Here is a 27,447-nt window from a genome sequence, read left to right as displayed (position 1 = left end):
GCGATAATTTCTTTCAAACCGGGCCCGAATAAAGTCTGCCCCTTGAAAGGTATGTTAAGTAATTTCGATTTAGAAGTTACATCAGCTGACCAGGATTTTAGCCACAGCACTCTGCGTGCCTGAATGGGGAATCCGGAATTCTTAGCCGTGAGTTTAGTTAAGTGTACTACGGCATCGGAAATAAATGAATTAGCTAGCTTAAGGGTCTTAAGCTTAACTGAAATCTCATCTAATGTCGCTGAGTCAAGGGTGTCTTCTAGAGACTCAAACCAAAATGCAGCTGCAGCCGTGACAGGCGCAATGCATGCAAGGGGTTGTAATATAAAACCTTGTTGAACAAACATTTTCTTAAGGTAACCCTCTAACCTTTTATCCATTGGATCAGAAAAAGCACAGCTATCCTCCACCGGGATAGTGGTACGCTTAGCTAAAGTAGAAACTGCTCCCTCCACCTTAGGGACCGTTTGCCATAAGTCCCGTGTGGTGGCGTCTATTGGAAACATTTTTCTGAATATAGGAGGGGGTGAGAAAGGCACACCGGGTCTGTCCCACTCCTTAGTAATAATTTCAGTAAGTCTCTTAGGTATAGGAAAAACGTCAGTACTCGTCGGTACCGCAAAATATTTATCCAACCTACACATTTTCTCTGGGATTGCAACTGTGTTACAATCATTCAGAGCTGCTAACACCTCCCCTAGTAACACACGGAGGTTTTCCAGCTTAAACTTAAAATTTTAAATGTCTGAATCCAATTTATTTGGATCAGATCCGTCACCCGCAGAATGAAGCTCTCCGTCCTCATGCTCAGCATATTGTGACGCAGTATCAGACATGGCCCTAGCATTATCAGTATACTCTGTTCTCATCCCAGAGTGATCTCGTTTACCTCTAAGTTCTGGCAATTTAGACAAAACTTCAGTCATAACGTTAGCCATGTCTTGTAAAGTGATTTGTAATGGCCGCCCTGATGTACTTGGCGTTACAATATCACGCACCTCCTGCGCGGGAGATGCAGGTACTGACACGTGAGGCAAGTTAGTCGGCATAACTTCCCCCTCGTTGTCTGGTGAATGTTGCTTAATATGTACAGATTAACTTTTATTTAAAGTAGCATCAATGCAATTAGTACATAAATTTCTATTGGGCTCCACCTCGGCTTTTGAACATATTGCACAGAGAGTTTCCTCTGAGTCAGACATGTTTAAACAAACTAGCAATTAGACTAGCAAGCTTGGAAATACTTTTCAACTAAATTTACAAGCAATATGTAAAAAACGTTACTGTGCCTTTAAGAAGCACACAAAAAACTATCACAGTTGAATAACAATGAACCGGATTAGTTATATATATGAAAATTAGCAAAGGATTGCACACATTAGCAATGGATGATTAACCCTTAATATCAGAAAAAAACGTATAACAATTGACAATATAAACGTTTTTATCATAGTCCAGCACAGTCTCACAGGTCTGCTGTGAGTGATTACCTCCCTTAAAACTAGTTTTGAAGACCCCTGAGCTCTGTGGAGACGTCCTGGATCATGCAGGGAGAAAAGGACAGACTGTGACTGAATTTCTGATGCGTAGTAAAAAGCGCCAAAATAGGCCCCTCCCACTCACACTACAACAGTGAGGGGAGCTCCGTAAACTGTTTTAATTTAAAACAACGACAGCCATGTGGAAAATAAAGCCCAAAGCAATTTTCACCAAGTACCTCAGAGAATTAAACGATTTAACCTGCCAGAAAACTTTTAAAATCAATATATATGAAATGTCTTTAAAAAGCCTGTTGCTAGTTGCTCCCACTGCAAGTTAGGCTAAAAGATATATGCATACAGTATTTTCCCAGTGAAGTGCCATTCCCCAGAAATACTTAAGTGTTAACATATATACATGTCAGCCTGATACCAGTTGCTACTACTGCATTTAAGGCTGTACTTACATTATATCGGTATTAGCAGTATTTTCAAAGTCAATTCCATTCCTTAGAAAATAATATACTGCAAAATACCTCTTTGCTGGTGAACCTGCCCGCTGTCCCCTGATCTGAAGTTACCTTACTCCTCAGAATGGCCGAGAACAGCAAACGGATCTTAGTTACGTCCGCTAAGATCATATCCAAAAACTCAGGTAGATTCTTCTTCAAATTCTGCCTGAGAAGGAAACAACACACTCCGGTGTCGTTTAAAATAAACTTTTGATTGAAGATATAAAAAACTAAGTTAAATCACCACAGTCCTCTCACACATCCTATCTATTAGTTGGGTGCAAGAGAATGACTGGGTGTGACGTAGAGGGGAGGAGCTATATAGCAGCTCTGCTTGGGTGATACTCTTGCACTTCCTGTTGGGGAGGAGTTAATATCCCATAAGTAATGATGACCCGTGGACTGACTACACTTAACAGGAGAAATACATATTACATACATGTACATATGTATATTTACTTTAGTTGCTGAATTACAGTGAGTCTGTGTGTGTAACTGATAAGCTGTCACATGATCTATATGTATATGTATGTAATATGTATATTTACTTTAGTTGCTGAATTACAGTGAGTCTGTGTGTGTAACTGATAAGCTGTCACATGATCTATATTACATACATATACATATAGATCATGTGACAGCTTATCAGTTACACACACAGACTCACTGTAATTCAGCAACTAAAGTAAATATACATATTACATACATGTACATATAGATCATGTGACCGCTTATCAGTTACACACACAGACTCAGTGTAATTCGGCAACTAAAGTAAATATACATATTACATACATGTACATATAGATCATGTGACAGCTTATCAGTTACACACAGACTCAGTGTAATTCAGCAAGTAAAGTAAATATACATATTACATACATATAGATCATGTGACAGCTTATCAGTTACACACACAGACTCAGTGTAATTCAGCAACTAAAAGTAAATATACATATTACATACATATACATATAGATCATGTGACAGCTTATCAGTTACACACACAGACTCAATGTAATTCGGCAACTAAAGTAAATATACATATTACATACATATAGATCATGTGACAGCTTATCAGTTACACACACAGACTCAATGTAATTCGGCAACTAAAGTAAATATACATATTACATACATGTACATATAGATCATTTGACAGCTTATCAGTTACACACAGACTCAGTGTAATTCGGCAACTAAAGTAAATATACATATTACATACATATAGATCATGTGACAGTTTATCAGTTACACACACAGATTCAGTGTAATTCGGCAACTAAAGTAAATATACATATTACATACATATAGATCATGTGACAGCTTATCAGTTACACACACAGACTCAATGTAATTCGGCAACTAAAGTAAATATACATATTACATACATGTACATATAGATCATTTGACAGCTTATCAGTTACACACAGACTCAGTGTAATTCGGCAACTAAAGTAAATATACATATTACATACATATAGATCATGTGACAGCTTATCAGTTACAGACACACAGACTCAGTGTAATTCAGGAACTAAAGTAAATATACATATTACATACATATAGATCATGTGACAGCTTATCAGTTACACACACAGACTCAGTGTAATTCAGGAACTAAAGTAAATATACATATTACATACATATAGATCATGTGACAGCTTATCAGTTACACACACACAGACTCAGTGTAATTCAGCAACTAAAGTAAATCTACATATTACATACATATAGATCATGTGACAGCTTATCAGTTACACACAGACTCAGTGTAATTCAGCAACTAAAGTAAATATACATATTACATACATATAGATCATGTGACAGCTTATCAGTTACACACAGACTCACTGTAATTCAGCAACTAAAGTAAATATACATATTACATACATATAGATCATGTGACAGCTTATCAGTTACACACACAGACTCAGTGTAATTCAGCAACTAAAGTAAATATACATATTACATACATATAGATCATGTGACAGCTTATCAGTTACACACAGACTCAGTGTAATTCAGTAACTAAAGTAAATATACATATTACATACATATAGATCATGTGACAGCTTATCAGTTACACACACAGACTCAGTGTAATTCAGCAACTAAAGTAAATATACATATTACATACATATAGATCATGTGACAGCTTATCAGTTACACACAGACTCAGTGTAATTCAGCAACTAAAGTAAATATACATATTACATACATATAGATCATGTGACAGCTTATCAGTTACACACAGACTCAATGTAATTCAGCAACTAAATATACATATTACATACATGTACATATAGATAATGTGACAGCTTATCAGTTACACACACAGACTCAGTGTAATTCAGCAACTAAAGTAAATATACATATTACATACATATAGATCATGTGACAGCTTATCAGTTACACACACAGACTCACTGTAATTCAGCAACTAAAGTAAATATACATATTACATACATATAGATCATGTGACAGCTTATCAGTTACACACACAGACTCAATGTAATTCAGCAACTAAAGTAAATATACATATTACATACATATAGATCATGTGACAGCTTATCAGTTACACACACAGACTCACTGTAATTCAGCAACTAAAGTAAATATACATATTACATACATATAGATCATGTGACAGCTTATCAGTTACACACACAGACTCAATGTAATTCAGCAACTAAAGTAAATATACATATTACATACATATAGATCATGTGACAGCTTATCAGTTACACACACAGACTCAGTGTAATTCAGCAACTAAAGTAAATATACATATTACATACATGTACATATAGATCATGTGACAGCTTATCAGTTACACACACACAGACTCACTGTAATTCGGCAACTAAAGTAAATATACATATTACATACATATAGATCATGTGACAGCTTATCAGTTGCACACACAGACTCAGTGTAATTCAGCAACTAAAGTAAATATACATATTACATACATATAGATCATGTGACAGCTTATCAGTTACACACACAGACTCACTGTAATTCGGCAACTAAAGTAAATATACATATTACATACATATAGATCATGTGACAGCTTATCAGTTGCACACACAGACTCAGTGTAATTCAGCAACTAAAGTAAATATACATATTACATACATATAGATCATGTGACAGCTTATCAGTTACACACAGACTCACTGTAATTCAGCAACTAAAGTAAATATACATATTACATACATATAGATCATGTGACAGCTTATCAGTTACACACAGACTCACTGTAATTCAGCAACTAAAGTAAATATACATATTACATACATATAGATCATGTGACAACTGATCAGTTACAGACACAGACTCACTGTAATTCAGCAACTAAAGTAAATATACATATTACATACATATAGATCATGTGACAGCTTATCAGTTACACACACAGACTCAGTGTAATTCAGCAACTAAAGTAAATATACATATTACATACATATAGATCATGTGACCGCTTATCAGTTACACACAGACTCAGTGTAATTCAGCAACTAAAGTAAATATACATATTACATACATATAGATCATGTGACAGCTTATCAGTTGCACACACAGACTCAGTGTAATTCAGCAACTAAAGTAAATATACATATTACATACATATAGATCATGTGACAGCTTATCAGTTACACACAGACTCACTGTAATTCAGCAACTAAAGTAAATATACATATTACATACATATAGATCATGTGACAGCTTATCAGTTACACACAGACTCAGTGTAATTCAGTAACTAAAGTAAATATACATATTACATACATATAGATCATGTGACAGCTTATCAGTTACACACACAGACTCAGTGTAATTCAGCAACTAAAGTAAATATACATATTACATACATGTACATATAGATCATGTGACAGCTTATCAGTTACACACACAGACTCAGTGTAATTCAGCAACTAAAGTAAATATACATATTACATACATATAGATCATGTGACAGCTTATCAGTTACACACACAGACTCAGTGTAATTCAGCAACTAAAGTAAATATACATATTACATACATATAGATCATGTGACAGCTTATCAGTTACACACACAGACTCACTGTAATTCAGCAACTAAAGTAAATATACATATTACATACATATAGATCATGTGACCGCTTATCAGTTACACACAGACTCAGTGTAATTCAGCAACTAAAGTAAATATACATATTACATACATGTACATATAGATCATGTGACAGCTTATCAGTTACACACAGACTCAGTGTAATTCAGTAACTAAAGTAAATATACATATTACATACATATAGATCATGTGACAGCTTATCAGTTACACACACAGACTCACTGTAATTCAGCAACTAAAGTAAATATACATATTACATACATATAGATCATGTGACAGCTTATCAGTTACACACACAGACTCAGTGTAATTCAGCAACTAAAGTAAATATACATATTACATACATATAGATCATGTGACAGCTTATCAGTTACACACACAGACTCACTGTAATTCAGCAACTAAAGTAAATATACATATTACATACATATAGATCATGTGACAGCTTATCAGTTACAGACACAGACTCAATGTAATTCAGCAACTAAAGTAAATATACATATTACATACATATAGATCATGTGACAGCTTATCAGTTACACACACAGACTCACTGTAATTCAGCAACTAAAGTAAATATACATATTACATACATATAGATCATGTGACAGCTTATCAGTTACACACAGACTCACTGTAATTCAGCAACTAAAGTAAATATACATATTACATACATATAGATCATGTGACAGCTTATCAGTTACACACAGACTCAGTGTAATTCAGTAACTAAAGTAAATATACATATTACATACATATAGATCATGTGACAGCTTATCAGTTACACACACAGACTCAATGTAATTCAGCAACTAAAGTAAATATACATATTACATACATATAGATCATGTGACAGCTTATCAGTTACAGACACACAGACTCAGTGTAATTCAGGAACTAAAGTAAATATACATATTACATACATATAGATCATGTGACAGCTTATCAGTTACAGACACAGACTCAGTGTAATTCAGCAACTAAAGTAAATATACATATTACATACATATAGATCATGTGACAGCTTATCAGTTACACACACAGACTCAGTGTAATTCAGCAACTAAAGTAAATATACATATTACATACATATAGATCATGTGACAGCTTATCAGTTACACACAGACTCAGTGTAATTCAGCAACTAAAGTAAATATACATATTACATACATATAGATCATGTGACAGCTTATCAGTTACACACACAGACTCACTGTAATTCAGCAACTAAAGTAAATATACATATTACATACATATAGATCATGTGACAGCTTATCAGTTACACACACAGACTCAGTGTAATTCAGCAACTAAAGTAAATATACATATTACATACATATAGATCATGTGACAGCTTATCAGTTACACACACAGACTCACTGTAATTCAGCAACTAAAGTAAATATACATATTACATACATATAGATCATGTGACAGCTTATCAGTTACACACAGACTCAGTGTAATTCAGCAACTAAAGTAAATATACATATTACATACATATAGATCATGTGACAGCTTATCAGTTACAGACACACACAGACTCACTGTAATTCAGCAACTAAAGTAAATATACATATTACATACATATAGATCATGTGACAGCTTATCAGTTACAGACACACAGACTCAATGTAATTCAGCAACTAAAGTAAATATACATATTACATACATATAGATCATGTGACAGCTTATCAGTTACACACACAGACTCACTGTAATTCAGTAACTAAAGTAAATATACATATTACATACATATAGATCATGTGACAGCTTATCAGTTACACACAGACTCAGTGTAATTCAGCAACTAAAGTAAATATACATATTACATACATATAGATCATGTGACAGCTTATCAGTTACAGACACACACAGACTCACTGTAATTCAGCAACTAAAGTAAATATACATATTACATACATATAGATCATGTGACAGCTTATCAGTTACACACACAGACTCACTGTAATTCAGCAACTAAAGTAAATATACATATTACATACATATAGATCATGTGACAGCTTATCAGTTACAGACACACACAGACTCACTGTAATTCAGCAACTAAAGTAAATATACATATTACATACATGTACATATAGATCATGTGACAGCTTATCAGTTACACACACAGACTCAATGTAATTCAGCAACTAAAGTAAATATACATATTACATACATATAGATCATGTGACAGCTTATCAGTTACACACACAGACTCAGTGTAATTCAGTAACTAAAGTAAATATACATATTACATACATATAGATCATGTGACAGCTTATCAGTTACACACACAGACTCACTGTAATTCGGCAACTAAAGTAAATATACATATTACATACATATAGATCATGTGACAGCTTATCAGTTACACACACAGACTCACTGTAATTCGGCAACTAAAGTAAATATACATATTACATACATATAGATCATGTGACAGCTTATCAGTTACACACACAGACTCAGTGTAATTCAGCAACTAAAGTAAATATACATATTACATACATATAGATCATGTGACAGCTTATCAGTTACAGACACACACAGACTCAGTGTAATTCGGCAACTAAAGTAAATATACATATTACATACATATAGATCATGTGACAGCTTATCAGTTACACACACAGACTCAGTGTAATTCAGCAACTAAAGTAAATATACATATTACATACATATAGATCATGTGACAGCTTATCAGTTACACACACAGACTCACTGTAATTCAGCAACTAAAGTAAATATACATATTACATACATATAGATCATGTGACAGCTTATCAGTTACACACACAGACTCAGTGTAATTCAGCAACTAAAGTAAATATACATATTACATACATATAGATCATGTGACAGCTTATCAGTTACACACAGACTCAGTGTAATTCAGCAACTAAAGTAAATATACATATTACATACATATAGATCATGTGACAGCTTATCAGTTACACACACAGACTCAGTGTAATTCAGCAACTAAAGTAAATATACATATTACATACATATAGATCATGTGACAGCTTATCAGTTACACACACAGACTCACTGTAATTCAGCAACTAAAGTAAATATACATATTACATACATATAGATCATGTGACAGCTTATCAGTTACACACAGACTCAATGTAATTCGGCAACTAAAGTAAATATACATATTACATACATATAGATCATGTGACAGCTTATCAGTTACACACAGACTCAATGTAATTCGGCAACTAAAGTAAATATACATATTACATACATATAGATCATGTGACAGCTTATCAGTTACACACACAGACTCACTGTAATTCAGCAACTAAAGTAAATATACATATTACATACATATAGATCATGTGACAGCTTATCAGTTACACACACAGACTCAGTGTAATTCGGCAACTAAAGTAAATATACATATTACATACATATAGATCATGTGACAGCTTATCAGTTACACACAGACTCAGTGTAATTCAGTAACTAAAGTAAATATACATATTACATACATATAGATCATGTGACAGCTTATCAGTTACACACACAGACTCAGTGTAATTCAGTAACTAAAGTAAATATACATATTACATACATATAGATCATGTGACAACTGATCAGTTACACACAGACTCACTGTAATTCAGCAACTAAAGTAAATATACATATTACATACATATAGATCATGTGACAGCTTATCAGTTACACACACAGACTCAGTGTAATTCAGCAACTAAAGTAAATATACATATTACATACATATAGATCATGTGACAGCTTATCAGTTACACACACAGACTCAGTGTAATTCAGTAACTAAAGTAAATATACATATTACATACATATAGATCATGTGACAACTGATCAGTTACACACAGACTCACTGTAATTCAGCAACTAAAGTAAATATACATATTACATACATATAGATCATGTGACAGCTTATCAGTTACACACACAGACTCAGTGTAATTCAGCAACTAAAGTAAATATACATATTACATACATATAGATCATGTGACAGCTTATCAGTTACACACACAGACTCACTGTAATTCAGCAACTAAAGTAAATATACATATTACATACATATAGATCATGTGACAGCTTATCAGTTACACACACAGACTCAGTGTAATTCAGCAACTAAAGTAAATATACATATTACATACATATAGATCATGTGACAGCTTATCAGTTACACACACAGACTCAGTGTAATTCAGCAACTAAAGTAAATATACATATTACATACATATAGATCATGTGACAGCTTATCAGTTACACACAGACTCACTGTAATTCAGTAACTAAAGTAAATATACATATTACATACATATAGATCATGTGACAGCTTATCAGTTACAGACACAGACTCAGTGTAATTCAGCAACTAAAGTAAATATACATATTACATACATATAGATCATGTGACAGCTTATCAGTTACACACAGACTCACTGTAATTCAGCAACTAAAGTAAATATACATATTACATACATATAGATCATGTGACAGCTTATCAGTTACACACACAGACTCACTGTAATTCAGCAACTAAAGTAAATATACATATTACATACATATAGATCATGTGACAGCTTATCAGTTACACACAGACTCACTGTAATTCAGTAACTAAAGTAAATATACATATTACATACATATAGATCATGTGACAGCTTATCAGTTACACACACAGACTCAGTGTAATTCAGCAACTAAAGTAAATATACATATTACATACATATAGATCATGTGACAGCTTATCAGTTACACACAGACTCAGTGTAATTCAGTAACTAAAGTAAATATACATATTACATACATATAGATCATGTGACAGCTTATCAGTTACAGACACAGACTCAATGTAATTCAGCAACTAAAGTAAATCTACATATTACATACATATAGATCATGTGACAGCTTATCAGTTACACACAGACTCAGTGTAATTCAGTAACTAAAGTAAATATACATATTACATACATATAGATCATGTGACCGCTTATCAGTTACACACAGACTCACTGTAATTTCCCAGCTAACTGCAAAAGGCCAACAGCTACATAAACCCTTATCTGTACCTACAGCTGTGAACTTTGCGGCCACTCAGCAAGAAGAACTCAACTGCCTCCCTGGGCTTCTGAAAAGCTAAAGCTGCATATACATTGCAAGTTCCGTATGGACCCACCCTACATCTGCTGTACTAGAGTCCATACTAGCTGACCATATGGAGACTTCTCACACAGCTGTGAATATCAGTTTCTAAAGAAGAGTTTAATAGTTGTCTCTATCAGCAGCCCATGTCCCTCCCCCCGTGCACAGGCAAATACCCCTTGAGATGGTAAAGTAGGTATTGTACTCACTTTTTAAATGTATTTTAGCAGAGCTTTCTAATCATTTCTTGTTTGGAAAGATTTGCTCCTCAAATACAGAAGGTCTCGAGTTACTCACTCAGGAAATGCCCAACTACCCTTCCTGTCTAAGCATAGACCATATGTGTTTAAGCATAGACCATATGTGTTTAAGCATAGACCATATGTGTTTAAGCATAGACCATATGTGTTTAAGCATAGACCATATGTGTTTAAGCATAGACCATATGTGTTTAAGCATAGACCATATGTGTTTAAGCATAGACCATATGTGTTTAATATCACATACGCCCAGTGATAGCTTTTTTAGGAAACCCTAGAAGTTTTATTTCCATAATTCAGATAACCACTGATACACCATATCTCCCTATCAAACAAAAGAGAACCCAGATCCTTAGACCTCTTAGAACCAACATCTGAAGACAACAACTCCAAGTATAAAGCACATGAAATAAACAAGGTACTGCAGGACAATGCTTCTAAGCTAGTGCCACAGGGACTGGAACTAAACTGTCCTGTTATTGGCATCTCTCCTGCTATAATTAGGTGATCACTGAGCAGAGCTTTAACCTCCACAAACACAGAAGTAAGAGAGGAACATAGGAAGACTTACAAGAGAGGCTACAGATATTCTAATTATCTCCATCCATGTGCAGTTATGATCAATCACATGAATCCAGGGGAATAGAGTTATACCATTCTAAAACAATTATTAAAATGACCACATATCCTACTGTATTTTAGAAACATTACATATCCTTACATAGATAACACACCCTGTTATCCCTTTCTTACATGCCCATCACACCCCTCCCTTTAGCCCGTCTTGTTTGCCAATACTGTACCTCTCCTTTGCTGTTGAAACCCAGGATCTCAAAGCTGATACTGGATGTCCGACCAGACTGTATCTCGTGGAGATGACGAAATAGGTTAAGCCTGGACCGGCCTCGCCCGTTGTCCAGCTCTCCCTGTGTCAGCACACCTAGCAGAGTAGACTTCCCAGAATCCACATTACCTAGTACGGCCACTCGAAGATCCAAGAACTACAAAAAAGAACACACAGTGTTAGACGTGAGTAGAATATTCCTATACATCTTCTAGACACTTGCTCCTTAACTTGCCCCAGCACCCTGGGCTCTACCTTACAAATAAAACTAAACTTTTGTTTATTCTTAGGCTTGTGGGGCATTTCCATTCCCCCTAATAAAGCTGTGGCAGTTGTCCCTATTAACCAGTGAGCTTCTACTCCACAGATCATTTGTGCAGTTTGTTAGGTTTCAAAATAAAACTAAACAACTTAAGGTAAATGTTTTTGGTTGAAAAAATTTACCTTAACATATATAAATAGTGCATCGTCATCCCTGTTATGGTCATTTGCTAAGTTTAGATGTTTGTGTAACAAGTGTGCGATACACCTGTGTGCGCGAGTGACACGATTACACTGGCACACTATCAATAATAAAATGTGCGCCCAAGTGCAAGGAATACAGCGTGTAACAAGTGTGAAGTACACCTGTGTGCGAGTGACACAATTACACTGGCACACTATAAATAATAACGTGGCACAAGTGTAAGGAATACAGTGTGTAACAAGTGTGCGATACACCTGTGTGCGCGAGTGACACGATTACACTGGCACACTATCAATAATAAAATGTGCGCACAAATGTAAGGAATCTAGCGTGTAATAAGTGTGAAGTACACTTGTGTGTGAGTGACACAATTACACTGGCACACTATAAATAATAACGTGTGCACAAGTATAAGGAATACAGCGTGTAACAAGTGTGCGGTACATCTATGTACGAGTGACAGGATTACAATGGCACATTATAAATAAATAATAAATGTGCGCCCAAGTGCAAGGAATACAGCGTGTAACAAGTGTGAAGTACACCTGTGTGCGAGTGACACAATTACACTGGCACACTATAAATAATAACGTGGCACAAGTGTAAGGAATACAGTGTGTAACAAGTGTGCGGTACACCTGTGTGCGAGTGACACGATTACACTGGCACACTATAAATAATAACGTGCGCACAAGTGTAAGGAATACAGTGTGTAACAAGTGTGCGGTACACCTGTGTGCGAGTGACACGATTACATTGGCACACTATAAATAAAACAAAATTTATGCTTACCTGATAAATGTATTTATTTCTTGACACGGTAAGTCAACGGATCATCTCTAATAATTACTATTGGGAATATCACTCCTAGCCAGCAGGAGAAGGCAAAGAGCACCACAGCAAAGCTGTTAAGTATCACCTCCCTTCCTTCATACCCCAGTCATTTGACCGAAGGAAAAATGAGAGAAAGGAAGTAACACAAGGTGCAGAGGTGCCTGAGGTCTGCAAAACAAAAAGACTGTCTGATAAACAGGGCGGCCCGTGGACTCACCGTGTCAAGAAAGAAATACATTAGGTAAGCATAAATTTTGTTTTCCTTTCTAATGACACGGTGAGTCCACGGATCATCTAATAACTATTGGGAACCAATACCCAAGCTAGAGGACACAGATGATAAGGGAGGGACAAGACAGGGAACCTTAACGGAAGACACCACTAATTGAAAAACCTGTCTCCCAAAAACGGCCTCGGCCGAGGCAAAAGTATCAAAATTTATAGAATTTTGAAAAATTGTGTAGAGGACCAAGTTGCATCTTTGCAAATCTGTTCCACAGAAGCTTCATTTTTGAATGCCCAGGAAGGGGAAACAGCCCTTGTGGAATGAGCCGAGATTTTCTCAGGGGGCTGTTGACCAGCAGTTTCATAGGCCAAACAAATTATACTCTTTAGCCACAGAGAAAGACGTAGCCGTAGCTTTCTGACCCTTGCGTTTCCCAGAGAAAACTACAAACAAGGAAGAGGACTAGCGAAAATCCTTAGTCGCTTGCAAATAGTATTTCAACGCACGTACCACATCCAGATTGTGCAGTAAACGCTCTTTATGAGAAGAAGGGTTAGGACACAGAGAAGGAACAACGATTTCCTGGTTAATAGTCCTATCTAAAACCACTTTCCGAAGGAAACCAAACTTAGTATGCAGAACTACCTTATTCGAATGAAAAAGAAGGTAAGGGGATTCCCACTGCAACGCCGAGTGTTCAGAAACTCTTCGAGCAGAAGAAATTGCAACAAGAAACAAAACTTTCCAGGCTAGAAGAGCACTGAAGATCGCCCTCAGCTCTAGGATGTTTATGGGGAGGCCGAGTACCCGACTCCTGTCGAGTCCATAGACCCTGAGCCTTTAAACGAGGCCCAGACTGCTCCCCAACCCAGCAGGCTTGCATCCGTGGTCCAGATCACCCAGGTAGGCCTGCGGAAGCAGGTCCCCTGGGAGAGATGTTCCTGAGACAACCACCATGGAAGAGAATCTCTTTTCGTCTGATTCAGTTCTAATCACGGAGACAGATACGCATAATCCCCGTTCCATTGACTGAGCATGCATAACTGGAGAGGTCTGAGATGGAACCGAGGAAACGGAATGATGTTCATGGCAGACACCATCAGACCAATTACCTCCATACATTGGGCCACTGACGGACAAAGAGAGGACTGAAGGGAAAGACAAGAATTGAGAATCTTTGTCTTTCTGACCTCTGTCAGAAACATTTTCATTGATTGAGAATCTATTATGGTTCCCAAGAACACTACCAGTGTAGCTGGAATTAAGGAACTCTTTCCCAAATTTACCTTCCATCCGTGAGAACGCAGAAAAGATAACATTTCCGTGTGGGAGTTTGCTTGTTGAAAAGAAGGTGCCTGGACCAGAATGTCGTCCAGATAAGGCACCACTGCAATACCCCGCAGTCGAAGCACCGCCAACAGCGCTCCCAGAACCTTTGAGAAAATCCTGGGAGCTGTGGCAAGACAGAATGGAAGGGCCACAAACTGGAAGTGTCTGTCTAAAAATGCGAACCTTAGAAACTTGTGATGGTCCCCGTGAATGGGAATGTGCAGGTACACATCCTTTAAAACTACTGTCAAGAATTGATCCTCTTGAATCAAGGGAAGAATGTAACAAATCGTTTCCAACTTGAAGGAGGGTACGCTGAGAAACTTGTTTAGACTCTTGAGGTCTAAAATTGGTCTGAAGGTTCCCTCTTTTTTGGGAACCACGAACAGATTGGAGTAGAATCCCAGGCCCTGTTACTGCATTGGAACAGGAACTATCACTCACAGGTTGGAGAGATCGCATACACAATGTAAGAATGCCTCCCTCTTTAATCTGGTCTACAGATAACCTTGAGAGAAGGAACCTGCCCCTGGGAGGAAAGGCCTTGAACTCCAGTTTGTATCCCTGGGACACGATGTCCACTGTCCAGGGATCCGAAACATCCCGAACCCAGGCTTGAGCGAAGAAATTAAGTCTGCCCCCAACAAGATCCGCTCCCGGACCAGGGGCAGACCCTTCATGCTGACTGAGTCACTAACAGGCTCCTTGGATTGCTTGCCCTTGTTCCAACACTGATTGGGCTTACAGGAGGACTTGGACTGTTGCTGCTTGGAAGAGTGGGGGCTTACCCTTAAAGTTTCGAAAGGAACAAAAATTGCTCTGACGTCCTGTTTGTTCCTCTTATCCTGAGGGAGGAAGTGCCCTTTTCCTCCCGTAATATCTGAAATGATTTTGGCCAACCCCGTCCCAAATAAGGTCTTACCCTTGTAAGGAATTGCCAAGAGCTTAGACTTGGATTAAACATCCACAGACCAGGATTTCAACCTTAAGGCTCTACGAGCCAAAAAAGCAAATCCAGAAATCTTTGCTCCCAATTTTAGGACTTGTAATGAAGCATCCGTGATAAAGGAATTGGCCAACTTAAGATCCTTGATCCTGTCCTGGATCTCTTCAAGAGGAGTATCCGTCTGAATAGAGTCAGATAACGCATCAAACCAGTAAGCTGCCGCGCTGGTGACAGTAGCAATACATACATGTTTTTAAGTAATCCTTCCAACTTCTTATCCATAGGATCCTTAAAAGAACAGCTATCCTCTATGGGAAAAGTAGTTCTCTTAGCCAAGGTGGAAATTGCCCCTTCTACCAAGACTCCTTTATAGAGTCCGCTATTGGGAACATCCTTTTAAAAATTGGGGGATGGAGAAAACGGGATACCAGGTCTCATTCCCATGCAATAATCTCTGTAGCCCAGTCTGGTACCGGGAAAACCTCCACCACCGAAGGAATGTCAAAGTATTTGTTTAACTTACTCGACTTCTTAGGATTGACTACGAAAGTCAAGTCAGAGTCGTCTAGGGTAGCCAAAACCTCCTTAAGTAACAACCAGAGATGTTCTAGCTTAAACCTTAAGGATACAAATTCAGCATCAGCAGAAGGAATTACACTGAGTCTGAGACTTCACCCTCAGATGCTACCGAAGTATCTTCCTCCTCAGACTTTTGGGAGGGAACATTTGGAATAGCCACGACTGTATCGGAAACCTTACTCACTGATTCTTTACATTTCCTCTGGTGCTTCCCCTGCAGAATGAGAAAAGCAGACAGTGCATCAGTTACCGCAGAGGATATGTGGGTAGCAATGTCTTAGTAACTCCAACTGGAGTGTGAGAGGAAACGCAGAGCACTGCATGTGTGGACAATAAGGTTTGGGACACTTGAGGAGAAAGCTGCAGCATGTCTTGAACAGGAGACTCCTGAACAACCACCACCTTAGGTAATGATGGCTCAGTATCAAAAAGACTATCCCTGTAATGCAATGTTCTCTCAATACATGAGGAACAAAAAAGGATTGGTGGTTCCACATTAGCATCAAAACACAAACTACAAGTAACATTTTGCAGGGCCTCTTGGTCCATCTTTATCCAAAAGAAAACCCCCAAGCAATAAAACATAAATTATGCTTACCTGATAATTTAATTTTCTTCTGTGGGAAAGAGTCCACAGCCGCATTCATTACTTGTGGGAAATAAGAACTTGGCCACCAGGAGGAGGCAAAGACACACCAGCCAAAGGCTCAAATACTCCTCCCACTTCCCCTATCCCCCAGTCATTCTGCCGAGGAAACAAGGATCAGTGGAAGAAATATCAAGGTGAAAGGGTGCCAGAAGACGAAAAACACCTCAAAAAACGGCAGGGGGGCTGTGCACTCTTTCCCACGGAAGAAAATGAAATTATCAGTTATGCATAATTTATGTTTTTGTTCCTAATGGGAAAGAGTCCACAGCCGCATTCATTACTTGTGGGAAAATTATACCCAAGCCAAAGAGGACACTGAATGCCAAGAACGGGAGGGTAAGAGACGGCCCAATCTGAGGGCACCAGGACTGAACCACATCCCATAAATAAAGTCCTGCTTCATCCAAAAGCAGGGAGCAAAAACATGAAGAAAAAAGGCCCCAAGGTAAAACCCACATGCAACACCACCGAGCCAACAGGACTCGAAGCGCACTATCGCCCAAAGGCAGATCCCATACACACGCCCCCATAAGGGAACCCAGACCAACAACTCCCCAAAGGAAGAAGCAAGGTAGAGGGATAACTAACCAGAACCCTGTCTTTCAAAAGACAGATCAAACTAGCTCGGGAGACTCCAGAAGCCTCACTAGATGCCAGAAAAAAAAGAAAAAAAGGGCATCAGCCAAACACGACCAAGTAAGGAGACCGAAAAATAACAAAAGCATCTTGAGAAACAGGAAACCGCACAGATGACTAAGCAGCCCTCTATAGTGCAGCCACAGATAAAGGGGGGAAAAAAACCTTGTCCAGCTCCCTAGCTGGAGGGAACCAAGGAGTTCGCCTAAAACCGAAAAGGCGCCTCCCCATGAGAACCCCACAGCTCAGGAGAAAAAAGGAACCAGCAAAACCCAAGTTCTTAGACAAAACACCCCTCCATGGAGAGAAAATTCAGAGATCCAAGGCCCAAAAACCGCCCTAGCGGTGGAACAGGAACACAGCCCTTCAAGTGTGATGGATAGTAGCCTCCGTCATGGACTTGAGAGAAGACAGCAAGTAGCAAAGCGAAGGATCAGCAACGCCAAGTGCTAGAGGAGCTGTTAATAGGATGTCAGGATGGTGTCGCAGAGAGAACTCCCACTGCATCTCCGGATTCTAACATTCGCCTAGGCCCTCTCTGAGAGACTAACAGGACTACCAATTAAAAACTGCTGTCCCATTGCGAAGAGTACTACCCTCCATGAGAGAGACACTTTACGTAAAAAGTAATAAAAGTATGTTCTTTAAAAAAAACTTCTGACACTTCTCTGCCAACCTCCTGGGACGAAAGGCAAAGAATGACTGGGGGATAGGGGAAGTGGGAGGAGTATTTGATCCTTTGGCTGGTGTATCTTTGTCTCCTCCTGGTGGCCAGGTTCTTATTTCCCACAAGTAATGAATGTGGCTGTGGGCTCTTTCCCATTAGGAAGAAAAATACTCTTATACAACTTTGATATCTATTGTGAAAAAAACATTACTGTCCCTTTAAATTTCAAGCTGGCACTTAATTTTTTTTATTTTTTAACAGCAAAACAGCGGCTCTACAGAAAAAACAGGCAACTGCTACACCTCAGCAAGCTCTGAGGTGCTTACCTACAACTTCCAATGTCTTCACTCTGACAGGAATACACCGGACACCAAAAACATTAACTGAGCCTCCATAAAAAAGTATTGTCTCCAGTGCCAGCACAACTGCCACACAATAACCCATTAACCCCTAATAGGCTGATTGTATAAAAGTCCCAAACAGAACTAACTGTTCAAGTGCCAGGATTTCCCTTCTTTTAGAGAATTAAAATTGACCCTTACCTCAATGTAAATCTGCCCGGCAGCAGGACAGCTCACCTGGTTTGAGAGGGCTTCCTCCCTCACATGGATCTATGGAAAGAAGAAAGACTGAATAATCTTACTCAGGCTTTCAAGTTAGGGGCAGGGCAGCAATAACTGATTGTGAGGCGCAGTGGGGATTATACCCCACAAGATCCCAATTGCTTAAAAGCCGCCACTGCTCTACTGAAGAGACTGACGTGGACTACGGCTAAACCCCAGAAAAGATCAGGGCAAACCTGCTCTGCTTTAAAATAATAAACTCTTGATTGAAGAAAATTTATTTCAGACACCTAAACTTTACTACCTCCTTGCAACGCAGGCAAAGAGAATGACTGGGGTATGAGGGAAGGGAGGTGATACTTAACAGCTGTGGTGCTCTTTGCCTCCTCTTGCTGGCCAGGAGTGATATTACCAATAGTAATTAGAGATGATCTGTGGACTCACTGTGTCATTAGAAAGAAATAAGGTGTGCACAAGTGTAAGGAATACAGGGTGTAACAAGTGTGCGGTACAGCTGTGTGCGAGTGACACAATTACACTGGAACACGAACACTATAAATAAATAACTGCACACAAGTGTAAGGAATACAGCAACTGGGGACGTAAGGGGACACGCCACCGGATACTCATCTATATGAAAAGGGCAGCTGTTACATGTGTTAAATACATTTTGTTTTATGAAAAAGCTGACAGGTACAACCTGCACAGAAAAGTTTGTTTATTCAGCACCGGAAAATCTGTTATTTAAAAATAAAAAACAAAGCTTTGCGATACATTCTGAAACAATCTTTTTTAGATGCTACAGAAATAAATTAAGTGTCATGTCCATGCAGGAATAAAATTATGTAGTGCGATTAACACAGAGCATCTTATTATTGCTTGTATAACTCCTGCAAAGGGATTATTAAACACATCAGTAAAGTCAGATGCAAAGCCGCAATGCACTGCTGGGAGCTAGCTGGACATATTAGATAAGCCAATGACAATGTGTGAAGCCACTAATCAGCAGCTAGCCAGGATCTCTGCTACACTATCTGGCAGGAGTTGTAATACCTGTTGGTTGTCGGGGACCTTGCGGATGAGAACTTCAGTTATCTTTTTCGGAGAGTCACCGTCATAATCCACCTCTCTCTCACGCAGAACAGTGAGATCGGCTCCCACTCTGAATAAGAAAGATAGGACACTTATAGCAGTAGGTTATATAGTACTTAGACACACGCTCACTTACAGAACGTTATTTACTGCTTGCTTGTGTGACAAAGCTGCTGTGCTTACACACACACACACACACACTTACAGAACGTTATTTACCGCTTGCTTGTGTGACAAAGCTGCAGTGCTTACACACACGCTCACTTACAGAACGTTATTTACCGCTTGCTTGTGTGACAAAGCTGCAGTGCTTACACACACGCTCACTTACAGAACGTTATTTACCGCTTGCTTGTGTGACAAAGTTGCAGTGCTTACACACACGCTCACTTAAAGAACGTTATTTACCGCTTACTTATGTGACAAAGCTGCAGTGCTTACACACACACACACACTTACAGAACATTATTTACCGCTTGCTTATGTGACAAAGCTGCAGTGCTTACACACACGCTCACTTACAGAACGTTATTTAACGCTTGCTTGTGTGACAAAGCTGCAGTGCTTACACACACGCTCACTTACAGAACGTTATTTACCGCTTGCTTGTGTGACAAAGCTGCAGTACTTACACACACGCACACTTACAGAACGTTCTTTACCGCTTGCTTGTGTGACAAAGCTGCAGTACTTACACACACACACACTTACAGAACGTTATTTACCGCTTGCTTGTGTGACAAAGCTGCAGTGCGTACACACGCACACTTACAGAACGTTATTTACCGCTTGCTTATGTGACAAAGCTGCAGTGCTTACACACACACTTACAGAACGTTATTTACCGCTTGCTTGTGTGACAAAGCTGCAGTGCTTACACACACTTACAGAATGTTATTTACCGCTTGCTTGTGTGACAAAGCTGCAGTGCTTACACACACGCACACTTACAGAACGTTATTTACCGCTTGCTTGTGTGACAAAGCTGCAGTGCTTACACACACTTACAGAACATTATTTACCGCTTGCTTGTGTGACAAAGCTGCAGTGCTTACACACACACACACACTTACAGAATGTTATTTACCGCTTGCTTATGTGACAAAGCTGCAGTGCTTACACACACACTTACAGAACGTTATTTACCGCTTGCTTGTGGGACAAAGCTGCAGTGCTTACACACACACACTTACAGAACATTATTTACCGCTTGCTTGTGGGACAAAGCTGCAGTTCTTACACACGCTCACTTACAGAACATTATTTACCGCTTGCTTATGTGACAAAGCTGCAGTGCGTACACACGCACACTTACAGAACGTTATTTACCGCTTGCTTATGTGACAAAGCTGCAGTGCTTACACACACACTTACAGAATGTTATTTACCGCTTGCTTATGTGACAAAGCTGCAGTGCTTACACACACACTTACAGAACGTTATTTACCGCTTGCTTGTGGGACAAAGCTGCAGTGCTTACACACACACACACACTTACAGAACGTTATTTACCGCTTGCTTGTGTGACAAAGCTGCAGTTCTTACACACGCTCACTTACAGAACATTATTTACCGCTTGCTTATGTGACAAAGCTGCAGTGCTTACACACGCTCACTTACAGAACATTATTTACCGCTTGCTTATGTGACAAAGCTGCAGTGCTTACACACACGCACACTTACAGAACGTTATTTACCGCTTGCTTGTGTGACAAAGCTGCAGTGCTTACACACACGCACACTTACAGAATGTTATTTACCGCTTGCTTGTGTGACAAAGCTGCAGTGCTTACACACACGCACACTTACAGAACGTTATTTACTGCTTGCTTGTGTGACAAAGCTGCAGTGCTTACACACACGCACACTTACAGAATGTTATTTACCGCTTGCTTGTGTGACAAAGCTGCAGTGCTTACACACACACACACACACACACTTACAGAACGTTATTTACCGCTTGCTTGTGTGACAAAGCTGCAGTTCTTACACACACACTTACAGAACGTTATTTACCGCTTGCTTGTGTGACAAAGCTGCAGTGCTTACACACACACACACACACTTACAGAACGTTATTTACCACTTGCTTGTGTGACAAAGCTGCAGTGCTTACACACACGCTCACTTAAAGAACGTTATTTACCGCTTGCTTGTGTGACAAAGCTGCAGTGCTTACACACACGCTCACTTACAGAACGTTATTTACCGCTTGCTTGTGTGACAAAGCTGCAGTGCTTACACACACGCTCACTTACAGAACGTTATTTACCGCTTGCTTGTGTGACAAAGTTGCAGTGCTTACACACACGCTCACTTACAGAACGTTATTTACTGCTTACTTATGTGACAAAGCTGCAGTGCTTACACACACACACACTTACAGAACATTATTTACCGCTTGCTTATGTGACAAAGCTGCAGTGCTTACACACACGCTCACTTACAGATCATTATTTACCGCTTGCTTGTGTGACAAAGCTGCAGTGCTTACACACACGCACACTTACAGAACGTTCTTTACCGCTTGCTTGTGTGACAAAGCTGCAGTACTTACACACGCACACTTACAGAACGTTATTTACCGTTTGCTTGTGTGACAAAGCTGCAGTGCGTACACACGCACACTTACAGAACGTTATTTACCGCTTGCTTATGTGACAAAGCTACAGTGCTTACACACACACACACTTACAGAACGTTATTTACCGCTTGCTTGTGTGACAAAGCTGCAGTGCTTACACACACTTACAGAACATTATTTACCGCTTGCTTGTGTGACAAAGCTGCAGTGCTTACACACACACACGCACACTTACAGAATGTTATTTACCGCTTGCTTATGTGACAAAGCTGCAGTGCTTACACACACACTTACAGAACGTTATTTACCGCTTGCTTGTGGGACAAAGCTGCAGTGCTTACACACACTTACAGAACGTTATTTACCGCTTGCTTGTGTGACAAAGCTGCAGTTCTTACACACGCTCACTTACAGAACATTATTTACCGCTTGCTTATGTGATAAAGCTGCAGTGCTTACACACACGCACACTTACAGAACGTTATTTACCACTTGCTTGTGTGACAAAGCTGCAGTGCTTACACACGCACACTTACAGAACGTTATTTACCACTTGCTTATGTGACAAAGCTGCAGTGCTTACACACACACACACACTTACAGAACGTTATTTACCGCTTGCTTGTGTGACAAAGCTGCAGTGCTTACACACACGCACACTTACAGAACGTTATTTACCGCTTGCTTGTGTGACAAAGCTGCAGTGCTTACACACACGCACACTTACAGAACGTTATTTACCGCTTGCTTATGTGACAAAGCTGCAGTGCTTACACACGCTCACTTACAGAACGTTATTTAACGCTTGCTTATGTGACAAAACTGCAGTGCTTACACACTTACAGAACGTTATTTACCGCTTGCTTATGTGACAAAGCTGCACTGCTTACACACACGCACACTTACAGAATGTTATTTACCGCTTGCTTATGTGACAAAGCTGCAGTGCTTACACACACGCACACTTAAAGAATGTTATTTACCGCTTGCTTATGTGACAAAGCTGCACTGCTTACACACTCACACAACATTATTTACCGCTTGCTTGTGGGACAAAGCTGCAGTGCTTACACACACACACACACTTACAGAATGTTATTTACCGCTTGCTTATGTGACAAAGCTGCAGTGCTTACACACACGCACACTTACAGAACGTTATTTACCGCTTGCTTATGTGACAAAGCTGCAGTGCTTACACACACGCACACTTACAGAACGTTATTTACCGCTTGCTTGTGTGACAAAGCTGCAGTGCTTACACACACTTACAGAACATTATTTACCGCTTGCTTATGTGACAAAGCTGCAGTGCTTAAACACACGCACACTTACAGAACGTTCTTTACCGCTTGCTTGTGTGACAAAGCTGCAGTGCTTACACACGCACACTTACAGAACGTTATTTACCGCTTGCTTGTGTGACAAAGCTGCAGTGCTTACACACACTTACAGAACGTTATTTACCGCTTGCTTGTGTGACAAAGCTGCAGTGCTTACACACACACACACTTACAGAACATTATTTACCGCTTGCTTGTGTGACAAAGCTGCAGTGCTTACACACACGCTCACTTACAGAACGTTATTTACCGCTTGCTTGTGTGACAAAGCTGCAGTGCTTACACACGCACACTTACAGAACGTTTTTTACCGCTTGCTTGTGTGACAAAGCTGCACTGCTTACACACTCACACAACATTATTTACCGCTTGCTTGTGGGACAAAGCTGCAGTGCTTACAAACGCTCACTTACAGAACGTTATTTACCGCTTGCTTGTGTGACAAAGCTGCACTGCTTACACACTCACACAACATTATTTACCGCTTGCTTGTGGGACAAAGCTGCAGTGCTTACACACGCTCACTTACAGAAAGTTATTTACCGCTTGCTTGTGTGACAAAGCTGCAGTGCTTACACACACGCACACTTACAGAACGTTATTTACCGCTTGCTTGTGTGACAAAGCTGCAGTTCTTACACACACACTTACAGAACGTTATTTACCGCTTGCTTGTGTGACAAAGCTGCAGTGCTTACACAAGCTCACTTACAGAACGTTATTTACCGTTTGCTTGTGTGACAAAGCTGCAGTGCTTACACACACACACACTTACAGAATGTTATTTACCGCTTGCTTGTGTGACAAAGCTGCAGTGCTTACACACACTTACAGAACGTTATTTACCGCTTGCTTGTGTGACAAAGCTGCAGTGCTTACACACACGCACACTTACAGAATGTTATTTACCGCTTGCTTGTGTGACAAAGCTGCAGTGCTTACACACACACTTACAGAATGTTATTTACCGCTTGCTTGTGTGACAAAGCTGCAGTTCTTACACGCACACTTACAGAATGTTATTTACCGCTTGCTTGTGTGACAAAGCTGCAGTGCTTACACGCACACTTACAGAATGTTATTTACCGCTTGCTTGTGTGACAAAGCTGCAGTTCTTACACACACGCTTACAGAATGTTATTTACCGCTTGCTTGTGTGACAAAGCTGCAGTGCTTACACACACACACTTACAGAACATTATTTACCGCTTGCTTGTGTGACAAAGCTGCAGTGCTTACACACACACATACAGAATGTTATTTACCGCTTGCTTGTGTGACAAAGCTGCAGTGCTTACACACACACTTACAGAATGTTATTTACCGCTTGCTTGTGTGACAAAGCTGCAGTGCTTACACACACACACACTTACAGAATGTTATTTACCGCTTGCTTGTGTGACAAAGCTGCAGTGCTTACACACACGCACACTTACAGAACGTTATTTACCACTTGCTTGTGTGACAAAGCTGCAGTGCTTACACACACACACACTTACAGAATGTTATTTACCGCTTGCTTGTGTGACAAAGCTGCAGTGCTTACACACACGCACACTTACAGAACGTTATTTACCACTTGCTTGTGTGACAAAGCTGCAGTGCTTACACACACGCACACTTACAGAACGTTATTTACCACTTGCTTGTGTGACAAAGCTGCAGTGCGTACACACGCACACTTACAGAACGTTATTTACCACTTGCTTGTGTGACAAAGCTGCAGTGCTTACACACACACACTTACAGAATGTTATTTACCGCTTGCTTGTGTGACAAAGCTGCAGTGCTTACACAAGCTCACTTACAGAACGTTATTTACCGCTTGCTTGTGGGACAAAGCTGCAGTGCTTACACACACGCACACTTACAGAACGTTATTTACCGTTTGCTTGTGTGACAAAGCTGCAGTGCTTACACATGCACACTTACAGAACGTTATTTACCGCTTGCTTATGTGACAAAGCTGCAGTGCTTACACACACACTTACAGAACGTTATTTACCGCTTGCTTATGTGACAAAGCTGCAGTGCTTACACACACACACTTACAGAACGTTATTTACCGCTTGCTTGTGTGACAAAGCTGCAGTTCATACACACACACTTACAGAACGTTATTTACCGCTTGCTTGTGTGACAAAGCTGCAGTGCTTACACACACGCACTTACAGAATGTTATTTACCGCTTGCTTGTGTGACAAAGCTGCAGTGCTTACACACACGCACACTTACAGAACGTTATTTACCGCTTGCTTGTGTGACAAAGCTGCAGTTCTTACACACACACCGTTACAGAACGTTATTTACCGCTTGCTTGTGTGACAAAGCTGCAGTGCTTATACACACACCGTTACAGAACGTTATTTACCGCTTGCTTGTGTGACAAAGCTGCAGTGCTTACACACACACCCCGTTACAGAACGTTATTTACCGCTTGCTTGTGTGACAAAGGTGCAGTTCTTACACACACCCACACACTTACAGAACGTTATTTACCGCTTGCTTGTGTGACAAAGCTGCAGTTCTTACACACACACCGTTACAGAACGTTATTTACCGCTTGCTTGTGTGACAAAGCTGCAGTGCTTACACACACTTACAGAACGTTATTTACCGCTTGCTTATGTGACAAAGCTGCAGTGCTTACACACACTTACAGAACGTTATTTACCGCTTGCTTATGTGACAAAGCTGCAGTGCTTACACACACTTACAGAACGTTATTTACCGCTTGCTTGTGTGACAAAGCTGCAGTGCTTACACACACGCACACTTACAGAACGTTATTTACCGCTTGCTTATGTGACAAAGCTGCAGTGCTTACACACACACTTACAGAATGTTATTTACCGCTTGCTTGTGTGACAAAGCTGCAGTGCTTACACTTACAGAATGTTATTTACCGCTTGCTTGTGTGACAAAGCTGCAGTGCTTACACACACGCACACTTACAGAACATTATTTACCGCTTGCTTATGTGACAAAGCTACAGTGCTTACACACACACTTACAGAATGTTATTTACCGCTTGCTTGTGTAACAAAGCTGCAGTGCTTACACACGCACACTTACAGAATGTTATTAACCGCTTGCTTATGTGACAAAGCTGCAGTGCTTACACACACACTTACAGAACGTTATTTACCGCTTGCTTGTGGG

At 39.5% G+C, this 27,447-nt stretch overlaps 1 protein-coding gene across 1 annotated transcript in view; it reads right to left on the bottom strand.

Annotated features, from left to right (window-relative positions):
* Nucleotides 1–27,447, bottom strand: part of GTPBP2 (GTP binding protein 2) — a 198,691-nt gene that overhangs the window by 127,931 nt on the left and 43,313 nt on the right. Inside the window, exons 4-5 of the mRNA XM_053712754.1 lie at nucleotides 20,320–20,428; nucleotides 12,331–12,528 (exon numbers count right to left, since the gene is read on the bottom strand). Coding sequence (XP_053568729.1) covers nucleotides 12,331–12,528; nucleotides 20,320–20,428 — 307 coding nt within the window. The remainder of the gene's footprint in view (nucleotides 1–12,330; nucleotides 12,529–20,319; nucleotides 20,429–27,447) is intronic.

This window comes from Bombina bombina, chromosome 4, assembly GCF_027579735.1.
Source record: "Bombina bombina isolate aBomBom1 chromosome 4, aBomBom1.pri, whole genome shotgun sequence".
In the NCBI taxonomy this organism is placed as follows: Eukaryota; Metazoa; Chordata; class Amphibia; order Anura; family Bombinatoridae; genus Bombina; species Bombina bombina.
This window is presented reverse-complemented; position numbering and strand designations above follow the sequence as displayed.